Raw genomic sequence first — 13,315 nt, 5'->3', positions numbered from 1 at the left:
ATAAAGAATCGAACAATAGAAAGGCCCCCCCCCCCAAAAAAAAAACCATTCCGAGCATCAAAGCGAGCAACGCAACTGTATTCCAGCCGCGATCTACGATCTACGGAAATCACAGAGAACAGAAGTAGCAGGAGGAGGAGGAGGAGCAGAGGAAGCGCATGCACATGTAGAACTGCGTACACGCAGTGAGCAAAGCCGGGCACACGTGCAGGACGAAGAGCAAAGAGGGGGTAGGAGGGGGTTGGCGTTGGGCGATAGTTACAAATTTATTCCATCGAATCCGGCGCCGATGCCGACGTGATCGATGCCAGCCACGTTCCGTATGTGATTGATGTGCGCTGAAAATAAAACGCCAACCGTCAGACCACCATATATATACAGCATTTCGGACTCTGTCTAAGCCCACCCACGCGTCTGCTCGTTAGTTCGTTTTCTCCATGTGTGCAGTGTATGTATACGCGAGGGGTGCAATTTTTCTTTTTTTCCTTTTTTTTTTTTTTTTTCACGCACGTGCGTGTACCGCCACGGCTCGGGGTTTTATCCGTCGATTGGAGGAACGGCCATCGGGATTTGCATTTAAATTCGACGCGCGATGTCAAATGTGGTTCTGTTTCGTCATTTGTATTATACATACAAATGTGGGAAGTGGAAATTACACCGTCTTTGTAACGCTTTGCGTGCACGAAAAGTACTTTTGCCTATGGAGAAAACGCAGTGTTTTGGCTTTGTTTTCGCAGAGTCTTTGGAGAGTGGTTGCTGTACCCTCTCTGGAGACACGAGCACATAAAAGTGCTGGAAAGTTTTTTTTGAAAAAATTTAGCTCTGCGCTGGTAACTCGTTAGAAATGAAGCTTAATGTATTTAGTGCAAAGGTTGTCTTACCAATCACGTCCTTGATGGTCGCCGAGTTGTTGCACGTTATGAAGTAAGTATAAAAAGGTACCATGATAATGCCACCGTTTTTTTTCTGAAACACAAAACGTTGGACGTTTTAGCTTGTTTTGTAGTAGCAGAGGAATTACTTGTTTGGTTTCCGTTGGTATGGATTCGTAGAGCTTCACCATTGTAAAATTGTATCGTGATTTTACAAGGTGTGTTTGTCAACAGTCTCTATAAGAGTCAAACCGCACCAAGGCAGCTGTAACGTTTTTAAACATGAAAGTTGAGTTCACTTATTTTATTTGTTTTCTCTTTATTTGATACTTACTCCCACGCACGCCTTTTTATTTTTTGATAAGAGATATAATTCACGACTTGTAAATTCAATAGGGGGTTGAAGTAATAATAAGAGCTCGTGCTTGAGTTATACCCCAGGTACACAAGTGGTTGTATCTTTTGTTTGTCAGTTTAGGCAATATCATCCTAATATGAGCTCAGGAGACAATGATCTGAAGGCGATTGTACTTACTGACGAAGAGGAGGACGAGGTCAAAAAAGCTAATGCCGATCTGTAGGAGTGATGTGCAACTAAAATAGTTTTGACTTATCATATTTATCATCGAATGTACTATCAAAGGGTATATATCATCATATTGTAAAATACTACATGATTTTATGAAAATTACCTAATAAAGATAATTTTTTATTAATCTCTTTTCATACCTTGTGATTTTTTTTCTTTTACGACTATTATTTTGGTCATGCGAGTCACATGCAAATCAACGCAACAACCGTGTGATGACCAAGTTCATGTTAACCAACAAAAAATGTTTCAATAGCTGGTAGCAAAAAACAAAAAAAAAAAACAAAAAAAAAAAAAAAGATGGCACTTACGATGCAGAATTTAGTTATCAATTGTTAACGCTCCAACTCATTGAAAAATACGAGTATAGTTATACCAAAGTACCTTTTTTCCATGTTTCTTCCATGTATATCTACATTACACTGTACTAAAATACTAAAAAAATCAATTGTCATGTTCAAAGAATTAATTACGGATGTACACAGAACTCAATCGAGCTCTTTACGAGCTTTTAACTTTCAAATTAATCAGAAACAGCACGATCCCGTCATATAATTACCACCTTTAGGACGCACGTACTGCACGTGATCAATCCCTTTGTCACAATCTCTCCGCAGTCAAAACAAGAGCTACTGTTTTGTGATTTCCAAAAGCAATCACTCGAGCCATTTTTCCGGCATCTCGCGCTGTTATTGTCGCAGCAAACAAAGTTGGATCATTGTTTCGCCAGTGTAACGAGGGACTCGATAATCGGACTGCAAAATCAAGGGCTTTTGTCCGATAATGCTCGACTCTCGACGAGGCGCTCGATCCGAACCTCGATTTGGCTTGTTTGTTTGGCGCAAATTGCAAAAAATAACCCTCACGTGGTAAAATGCGGGAGCTTCATTATGGATGATTGCACGGCGCATCAAGCTACCACCGACTATACACTTAATATTTGAAGTGAATTTAAAAAAAAAAAAAAAAAAAAGAAAAGAAAAAAGCTTATCTTTTACTTGAAAAAAAAAGGGGGAATAAATGCACACTCGTTAGGCGTTAAATATCTTCCGTTTGGCGTAACTTTTACGCGTACGAAATACTGCGGACCTTTCACATTGTTACTATATACTGCAGTTGCCGGTTAATGCGGCTATGATTTACATTTTTAGAAAAGCAAAACTCTTTTAGCGTTTCCTTGGGGCTTATTGTCGTGTAGTGGGAAAGGGTAACCTTTTGGGGGGGGGGGAAGGAGAGATACATGCCAACGAAATGGGGGAAAAAAAGGACGTGCTCACGGGGAGCAAAGGTACCTGCGAATCGACCCAAATTGTACAGCTGGTTAGTGCATAATTATTCACATCTCGCGAAGCTCGCTGCTGCCGGCGGTCCAGATATAAGCTTGTACTTATGGAAATTAATATTATTTCACGTACGTGTACGTTTAACGAACGGGAAGGGGAGAGAAAAATGTGCACCCGAGCGTAACTGTGCACACGTTTAATACGGGTATGCGTTGTTGGCAGCTCCAGTTGCGTTATTTTTAATTTAGTAATTGTTGCTGTCTGCAGATCATATGAATCCAAATGCTATAGTTATTGGTTTTTTTATAGTTTATTTTTGCAACTCTAGTCAAACAATGGGCATACTTTTATGACTGAATGTATATCCTATGTATTTTGGTTTAGGATTATAAAGTGTACATTTGTTATTGAAAAGGAATGAAGTTTTATAAATAGCTCGTGATTTTATAATATTTTTAAAAACCAATGGAATACGTGCAAAAATAAAAACTGTTCGCCAATTAGTTATACAGTCAAAAAAATAGCTTCAAGTACTTGACCTACAGATGCTGTATAGCACACAGATTGTTTTTAATTTAACATGTACCTTCAACCATTGGGTTAGTGGGTATCGCTACTGTAAAACATGTCTTTCAGTGGTTTTGCGTCTGGTATACACCACTATAAAATTTTGATGGTATAAAGTGATTCAAAACAGATACAAAAACTACCAAATAAATCCAGAACAATTTTTATGAAAATCCTTCTATGACTTGTAATTTACTAGGATGATGGGTGATATCGTCATTTATGGCGTCATGCACCGCCTGTAGATTTTTGCATCACGAGCGCACGCTCGAAACTTTGGAAATTTCCAAGTTGCAGTCGAGTATTTGATCACAAAAGCTGGGGGAGGACGAAAAACACGAGGACCTTACACTCATTCCTTGGAAGTAGAACATGGGAACTGACAAGAGAGAAAAAAAAAAGAAGAAATTTTTCACTCGGCAAAGGTAGTGCGGCAAAGATGCGCCACCAAGGGCATATTAAAAAAGTTACGGAAAAATTTCTGATGCTCGCGAGTTTGCGTGCGTTATGTGCGGTGCCGGAAAGTTTGAAGAAGCTCTCAACAAATGGCGCGCTCGTGTCTCTTGTAGGCCACTTTTTGAGATCAATATTCAAATTTTCCTTCTCCTTTTTTTTTCTCGTTACCGCGACCAAAGTTTCGAGCATCCTGTCTATGTAGAACATGTAAGTACCAAAGCTATATGTAGTGTTCGTCGCGGAACAGTTGTTTATTGTTTTTTAGTTATTCGAGCTCGTACACTGTTTTTTTATACGTATGTAAATATATTAATTATATGATGCAACTAGATTTATAGCTTCGGAGCGTTATTTAGATTTTCAGACAAACTTTCTTTATTTCCACGAGAATTGGATACTTATTGTTTGCCTCTACAAGGATGACTCACATAAAGTGTCCCATCAGGACCATAGAACGTGCAGTAAGGTAAAGCTAATATTATCTTTATTACTTATAAAAATATCTAAAACAACTTTTTATTATTTATTTTACAGCCATTTTCAGATGTTGGCAGAGGTAATCAGTATTTGGCAAAGCTAAAATACTCAGTCATATTCTAATTAAGTTTTAGTTCTAGTTATTTAAATGTATTTAATAATTTTATTCGAGTGAAATATCTTAATAGAATACTAAACTTTTTGTTGCATCTGTAATCGTAGCTTAAATAAAGTAAAGTATCAACTGTTTTATTTAAATTTATCTATTCTAAAAATTAAAATTTTTGTATGAAAATAATTATTTACATTTCCACAATATTTGAGAGTTTTTTTTTCAAACAAATAAATTAAATATAATATATATTAACCACAGCAAATATTAAATACAATATTTGAATTGAAGTATTTTAAATACTTTATTCGTATGAAATACATGTGTATTTTACTAAAGTATTTCAAATGTGTGCCTGGCATACATATGTACTTACTTGAATATTTTGATCAAATACACTTGTCTTTGATACTGTATTTAACGTAATGTACTTCAGATACAAATAACATAAATTATATTTGAAGTTTTTAAGATCGAAAATAATGTATTAATAATTTTTGAGACATTGTATTTTATGTATTTAAAAAACTTAAATTCAATTATTACAAATATTTGTTGAAATGATTTGAAATACTTGTATTCAAAATTGTACGCAACTACTATTTTATTTTAAATACCACACCAACTATTAACAAATTTCCAAAGTAGTAATACGTCATCACTTATTTTACCTACTATAGCCACGAGTGAAACGTGCTCATCAGATAAGAATACTCAGAGGTGCGAGCTATAAGCAATATACATTTTGAAATACTCATAATTAGTGTGTCTGTGTTACCTATGCAAGTCCAGTCGTGTGCTACACGATATCCAATTTGAACTATACTGTACTAACGTGGCCGTTCACTCAATTGATGATAAGGTATTATATGCATATATCACTAATGAGCTCACCGTTTCTTCGACTCCTCTTACTTGTGTTTTTCTGGCAGTACTGTTTTCAACTCTAACAGAGCTACTTCTACATACGTATCGGCATACCATCCTATTTTTAAATAGTTTTTGGTGATTTTCTGCTGCTTATTCGATACAAATTGGCGTTTTTACAGAAGAAAGAAGATAAAATGGAAAATTTATTAGTGGAAGATGTTCAGGATAACGAGGTCGAGGAAGCAAGCCTTCACGAGGCAGTACTTTCTGGCGACGTGGCAGCAGTTGATGAAATTTTGCAGAGGTAATTTTTCGGTTGATAATTGAACAAAACGGCATTAATTTCTTTGACTCGTCATATTTTTATTGATTTCCTAGTGATCCAAATTGTGCAAACGATTGGAACCTCGACTTCGCGACACCTTTACATTTGGTCTACCTCCACGTGGACGAAAACAATCCAATTCAAGCCGACGACCGATTGCACATTGTGCAGTTGCTCGTGGAGTACGGAGCAAATGTTAATCTGCGAGAGCTCCGTAAATTCGACACGGTCCTAAACATAGCGGTGCGAAAGCAGCAGGTAACGCTACAATAAAATAAAAATCTTAAGAGTAAATGATAATCAATTGAAATCCAAAGATCAACGGAGTGAAATTCCTACTGAAAAACGGTGCCGATCCGAACATTGCCAACTACCACGGCTACACAGCTTTGTATTATGCGGTGATGAAAAACAACACAGAGTTGGTAGAGCTACTTTTAGCTGAAAAAGCAGACCCCAACGTTTTTTATCCGCCGTTGAATGATGCCATTTCCAATCACATGTTCGACTGTACCAAGATACTCGCTAGAGAGGGGTAGGTTTATCGAATTTTTATTAAAATTTTCACGTTGGTTCGATCGGTGCAACGATTTTACTTTCGTATTGATGGGTATTTTTCAGTGCACAGAGTATAAATATATACGAGTGTATAATGAATGCGTGTCTTGGGGTGAAACAAACTGAAGATGAGGCCTTTATGGAGTACGTACTAGAACATGCCGCCAAATTCGACAAACATGGAAAATTTACGGTGGAAGGTCTTTCTTACCACGCCCAATCCGAACAACACGAAAAGCGTCACAAAGAGGACGAACGGTGCTTTCTCTTTGAAACGCTTTCCAAGCAAGTCACCGGTTGTACGAAAGACTCGGAACTCCATCAAGCCGTCCATGACATGGATGAGTCAAAGATTAAGGCTCTCCTGGAAAAAGGAGCGGATGTTAACGTAAGAAATGTATGCAGTGATACACCGTTGCATTGTTTGTTGAAAAATGTGGGTCACCCTCATTCGGAAGGCTCTGACGCAGAGAGCTCGGACTTGGAGAACTCGGGACCGAGGGAATTACCCAATGAATCAGCTCAAAACCAACGCTTCAGGATTGCCAGTCTGCTCATCGAAAGTGGTAAATCAAAGTTTATCTATTTAAAATATCAGTTTGAAAACGAGGGGATGTTTATACCTGTAACACAAAGGGCTCCAGGTTATTTTTGATGACAAAATTTTTCTTCACTTTACAATCGTTTTCCAATCATTTATTGTTGATTTCAAAATAATATGATGTATCAAAGTAATTTCACGGTATTGAAAAAAATAAAATATAATAAATGGTATTATCTGTGCAGGGGACATATATAATTAGATTTAACTTGAAGTAGTTTCAATTACACAAGGAGTATTCAAATGAACCCTGTAAAATAAATGTATATTTCAATAAAATCCACCGGAGTGCCTTAAAAGTTTATCCATTTTTGAAGTCATGCTTCTATAGGCGCGTTATGCGCGAGGGTAAATCAACCATTTCAGGTTCTGACCTTGAGAAAAAGTGTGACAGAAGTGGATTTTGCGTGTTACTCCCCCTTCACCCTATACCCCTCGTTACGTACTTCCGGTCCCCTCCGCGCTAAACCCCACGTGTATCGGAAAAAGGATGTCTCCCTCACTAAACCTCGTGTTCAAAATATTTTTTCTCATAGTACATGGCATTACGAGTAAAATGCGCCCGGTTTCAAGGGTGTGCTTCAAAAAAACTTTTTTTATTAAAATGGGGGAGAAAAACGGAATATTTTTTGTGGATTTTCTCATGTACAATGAGTTTCAATTTTTTACTCTGCCTCATGCAACCACCAATAATTGGTGTTTTTGTAAATCTTTTCCAAAGTACTTTTGGCAGGCATTGACATATTGTACAACGCAGGTAAAATGTTAGTGCTGTTTGGAACTTTTTTGTTTCTTTGGTGGCGAGACCAATGGTATATCATCAGAATATTTTCAATATGTTGTATCAGTCTTTGCCGATCCAGCAGCAGAAAAGTGTCAGGTGGAACGATGTCACTATTTTTACATTTTTCATGGTATCTCTCGCGTAGGCTAACAAGATTGTTACAAATTTTAGAGCTATCAACCTTTTTGCAATTTACAAAGTAATTTCCAATTAGTCGATAATAAATGTATCCATTCTAGATGTGCCCGCAGTGTTGTAGAGTGTTGTGTTTCTAACATATACTTTATGTATACGTTCGCGGGGTTTTTGTACGTGCTTAGGCACGCCCTTAAGCATTTTCGTTCGAACACTCGAGTTCTCTCCATAGTGGAGGCACTTTCGTTCAACTAAATTGGTGCTGCCTACGTTAATATTGGTCTCATTATTAAACAGTAACGGACGACTTTTGCTTTTTTAGATATAAATCTGTTGTAGAATAATCCCCCCAGTGCTTGGATGGCTTTATTCGCCTTTTGTAGTTGTAACAGAGGGTGCTCATGCAATCACAATAGATAGTCAATCGGCGTTCCTAAATATTTGATCGATTTTTTGTGCGCTATGTCTACGACTTGATTATTTCCTGCTTCAAACTGTATTTTAAATAAAGTCTTTAAATTTTTTTCCCTCTCTGCTCAGCCTATTTTGCACCACCGTTGTACACAATATTGTATCAAAGAAGGTATTTTTATACTCATAACTGTAGTGTATTCCATATAATTTTGTAGACGTATAATTTAATACTTGGGTACCCAAGCACCCACTGTTCACTGGTTTTTTTTTAAATATTTTAAAATAAGTATACTTTTTTTATTTTCCTGCACTAAAGATTACGCAATTGATCTCAACCACGTCTGTCAGCAAAGTTTTTTTTTTTTTTTTTTTATGAATTTAATTCCACGTTCGCTTAAACTGTGTTAACATAATAAGTTTGGATTTTTAGAAAATATTTATTTCATAACTGTAGATTGTTCATCAGTTATAGTTTGGCTGATGAATTTCGCCACTTGTTTCTAGATTTCATCAACAGGCAAAATCTTTAAAAAACATGGATCCTTGTTACACTATGTGTTTTAGGGGCTGATTTGCGCGCATACAACTTCATCCACGAAACGCCATTTACTTTGGCTGCAAAAGAACGCAGCGGGTACTTGGCGAATTTGATGCTGCAGAAAATCACCGGAATCGCCAACAAGTTGGGTTACAATGCAGGCGTAGAATGTATATTCGCCCAGGTTCCTACGTTATATACTCACTTCGACGACAACAACCATTACCTCCACGAATTGAGGATTGCCAGTGTTTTCGGTTACAAAGAAATAGTCGATCGGTTGCTCGACATGCATGACAACATCGATGACGTTAAGATAAACTTTCGCCTGGACATGACCAGAGCACTGAGAGAAACTGCTTTAGCGAAGCAATACGGTATCGTCAAGATGCTCTTGGAAGCGGGTTTTCGAACTGATGGGTTTGTCGACTCTTGTGCAAAATATTAATCCATTTTTTGTTATTATTTAGTTATTTACGTTACATTTCTTTCATTTGCAGACGTTTCATTTTCGATGTACCCTTTTTTTATTTTTTCACATGGAGATCGGAAGTGACATGCTTACTCTGGGAGTTCAACGACAGAGCAAGCTTAGATCGAATGATCATCGATGTAGTCTGGCAAATGGTCGATTGTTCAACCGAAAGCCCGTACATCCACTTGTTGCTTTTTTTCTATGCCGTTTATTCACATTTGAACAAGTTGAATGGAAATTTACTGCCATTGCAAGGGATTTTAAAGTCGCACAACCAGCTGCAGGACATTTACTTTAAGTGTCAAACCAAGATATGCGCATTGAAGGAAATCAAAGTTGGCAACGTCACCTACTTTGACGCAATAACGATGCACCAAGATGCATTTGTGCAGTTATTGTGTGATGAGAAGCACCTTAGTGCTTGTAAAGAATTGCTTACATCTTTCGAAGAAAAAGGAAGACTAAAATATTACGAATACGTCATGAAAATGCGTATTACCTTGTCGATGGAGAAGAGAAATGCATTGGATGCCGCAAAAGATTTCTTAGATGAAATTTCAGTGGATGTCCTGAGATTTACGAATTTTGAGAGTTTACCCGACGAAATTTTGTGGAAGATTTTTTCTCACCTCGATATGAGAGCATTGAAAAAACTTGCAATGAATAAATTATAAAAAATTAAACGTTACAATTTCATGGAATCTTTATGAGCTGTAACTTTGCACTGGCTGAATCGAGTACAAGATTTTTGTAACACAACAGACAGTAATTTTTTACAAATATTATTTTATCTACTATGTTATGAATTTTGTAATTTGCCTCTCAAAAAAAAAAATAAATTAAAAAAAAAAATAATTGTGGAAGTTTTTTCTAGCTTGTTACTTCAACAATAGTTTTCTTTTTTTTTATATCAAAACTTGATACTTGTGGACACTTGGAGCATACTTTTTTACGTTGCAAATGTTGTGATTTAAAAATATTGTAAAACATGCTCGTTTGTAAATTTTATGAGGGAAAAAATTGTAAAAAATAAAGCTGCTTCATTTGAAGTGCAACAATCTGAACAAGCTTATCACTAGTATCTGGTAGACGAACGTGGTGTACGTTTTATCTGATGGCCAATAAATTTTTAATAAAATTTAATAATTATATAAAAGAATAAGTACTACTTTTCTATCTTGGAGCCAAAAAAGAAGTTTTATCTGTCTCATTTTAACAATTTGATACTCTCTTGTACCTTCTACCTCAAGTTTTCGAATTTTATTACAATACTCACCACTGCCATTGTCATAAGTATGTTAGTATCATTTGAACATATCTCATTGTACGGTAGCAAGTTACATTTCTCAGCTGAGACATTAACTATTATTTTATTTTATTTCTAAACTAAAATCTTTTATGATATCTGGTATTGTTTAGGTTGAATTTCATCGTTATTAAAACCGCATTCTAACCCTTAATTTTGTCAAAAACAATTATCCCAAGGACTCGTTAAGCCAAAACATTCGGGCGTAAAGTCCATTCCCGCACAAACAACGGTACAAAAACGACACTTCACAAACGAACAAAAAGAACAACATTAACTTTCCGTGGGAAAAGAGGAAAAAAAAAAAAAATCCAAACCAAAAACTCCCATTGATCCACTTTTTAACGAGAGCCCAACTCACCCGCGCCCTCATTCTCCCGGCCGCCGCCTAATAATTCCCGGACGCCGCTCTCCCCGGCTCGCAAACAAGGCTCGCAACATAAATTCCCGAATTCCCCGAACTTTTTTCTAATTCCCTCTCCCCCCTGACCCTCTCTCGGTTGCGAGAGTTACGCGCCCGCCCGCGTTTGTAAATACGCCGAGTAGTGCTGCCGGGCGAGGGCACTCCAATATACGTATACACACACGCATATTCCCCGCAGCAGTGAGAGAACTGGGCCGGCAGTAAACGTCCGTCCGTGGGTTATGATTTAGCCTCTTCAGTTTCGCAACTAGCGCCGACTCCGCGCGGGTACGGTATGTACATGCCCAGCAAATCTGCGAGCTTTTGCTTTTCTTCTCCCCCGATTTTTTGCGCCGGGGCGAGGGTAACATAAAATGCTCCGGGTAGCTGATGGCAAACGCTTTTAATGGATACTTCTATGTCTCTCGCTCGCCTGTTTCCGAATCTCGCGCGGAAAACTCTGGCCTTTCCTCCACCCCCCCCTCCCCTTTTTTTTTTCAAACCGGCTAATGCGAGCCTTGGGATGAAAGTTGAGCTTACGGCCGTAGAAAGCTTGTTTGCGGGGCTGGACTTGGGTTTTTTGCTCTCGGCTTTAATTTGTTGTCCTACCTTTGGAAATGCGACTATGGAATCGGCTTTTTCGAGGATAAAAGAGCGTGGAAACGCGGGATTTCAACAAGTTTTTTTTTTTTTTTTTTCGTTTGGCCTGTGATCATAGCGCACTTTACGCACCAACTCCCGTAGGCTTTGACCAAACGTGTATACAATTGTTTCTAAAATTATTCACTAAGAAATTGTGATACCTGCTCCTTTTGAAATCCTATTTGAACACCCATTTCCATCCTCACTGAAAAAAAAAAAAAAAAAAAATTGAAAAATCTTTCAAACTCCTCTCCGGTGCGCAAAGCACAATCTTCGAGCCTCTGATTGATCGCGTTAGCTTGTCGAAGCACGTGCTTGGCCCCGCCAACTCGTTCGCGCTCGGGATAATGGCCCATTGTGTTTTATTATCAATCACAAGGCACCCTCTCTGTGCTAATTAACCTCGAGGAAGCGAAGACATGATTTCACAGCTTCGCAGTTATAGATCCAGCGTGGGAGGAACGAAGTCGAGAAGCGTATTATACCTGCACGTGGGAGGGGTTGGGGGCAAATACCAGCTCCTGGAGATCCTTGGCGCAACGATAGCAAAAGGAGAGAGAGAGGAGACGTCTTATCAGAGCTTCCTCTATCCCTTTGCTGTCATCCTCTACCATGCACCGGACCAAAGGGATCGATAATGGAGCCTCGCCTCGGCTGCATTTACCCTTTTCCTTCCTTACACCCCCTCCCCCCTCTTTTTTTTTTCGTTCTCCTCGTGAGAGCAGTGCTCTCTGATGTCTTTCGTGGGGAGAAAATTGACCGATTCGATTGCACCACCGGCGGGAACGAAAATCTTTTAGGACGTCGTTCTCGAGAATCGCTCTATATGTACTCTCTGCCTCCCGAGGAGATGGTTGGCCGAGATTCGTATAAGCTTCCTTTCTCACGTGAAGGAGTGAAAAATGATAGTGCAAAAAAAGGGGGAGGGGAGGTTTGCACCTTACGGGGAAAAAAAGAAGCGGGGTTGGGTTGAGAATTTTTTTTTTTGTCGTTGCTTACGGGGAGTTTGTGATTTTTTATTTCCTTTTTTCGTTGAGAATGTCGATCAAGGGTGTGTTTTTTTTTAGTTCCACTAGAATATATTTTAAGGGAAATCGCTTTTTAAATTCATTTTTGAAGTGTACAGTGCCTTGCGAGTGCGATGAAAGAAAATTAGGTGAGATTGTTACGGGGACGTCCTTTTTTCTTTTTTTTTTTTCGTAGTCTACCGAAACTAGAAATTGCATGGGAAAAAAGTTTAGCTGCTCGCAAATGCTTTCCTGAAAGTTACGGATGTTATAGCAAGGGGACAAACATTTTTCCTGATTTTTCCTTTTTTTTTTGTTTTTTGTTTTTTGTTTTTTAAGTAATGGGGAAAATTGCCATGCTTGTGATACAATTTTGTGCACTTAGAGCAAAGCGTCACATTCGTCGTAATTTTTACGGTAAAGTTACTCCAGTGGAAACTTTTAGCGTGGAGCAACGGTAGAAACCTTCGCAGAAAAAGTAAATTTTTTCAAAACTTTGCTACAAAAATTGCACTGAACTCATTTTCCGGTGTATAATATTTCATTATTCTCAACGAAGGCACAATAAACAAGCGAATCGCTTGATTAAAATCGGGAGTCGTATATTTTGTCAAGTGAAAAAAGCGCCTCTGATTAATTATTCCGCTATTTCCTCATGGAAAACAAAAAAAAAAAAAAACTGGCACTCGAAAACAAAGACACTAAAGGCAAAGCCAAACGAGCGGTAAGACAGTAGAACAACTCCGCCTATAGTCAGACCGAGCGTAAAGAGAGAGCGCAAGACGGTAAAAAAGAAGCCATCAGGCTTTGTACGGGAGGGAAAGAGGATGAGAAAAAAAAGTCAAAAAGCGGGCCAGAGAGAGAGAGAGAGAGAAATAAGAGGAATAAAAAAGAGATATCG

At 38.2% G+C, this 13,315-nt stretch overlaps 1 protein-coding gene across 1 annotated transcript in view; it reads right to left on the bottom strand.

The window, feature by feature from the left end:
- Positions 1-13,315, bottom strand: part of LOC106639027 (uncharacterized) — a 213,443-nt gene that overhangs the window by 1,533 nt on the left and 198,595 nt on the right. Inside the window, exons 9-10 of the mRNA XM_089588923.1 lie at positions 882-966; positions 263-338 (exon numbers count right to left, since the gene is read on the bottom strand). Of these exons, the coding sequence (XP_089445049.1) occupies positions 263-338; positions 882-966 (161 nt within the window). The remainder of the gene's footprint in view (positions 1-262; positions 339-881; positions 967-13,315) is intronic.

The sequence above is a fragment of the Copidosoma floridanum genome, unplaced genomic scaffold (genome assembly GCF_036245765.1).
Source record: "Copidosoma floridanum isolate Cflo_tuat_1 unplaced genomic scaffold, Cflo_Japanese_pri ptg000007l, whole genome shotgun sequence".
Lineage (NCBI taxonomy): Eukaryota > Metazoa > Arthropoda > Insecta > Hymenoptera > Encyrtidae > Copidosoma > Copidosoma floridanum.
Note: the sequence above shows the minus strand (reverse complement) of the source record. Positions and strands in the feature narration are given on the sequence as shown.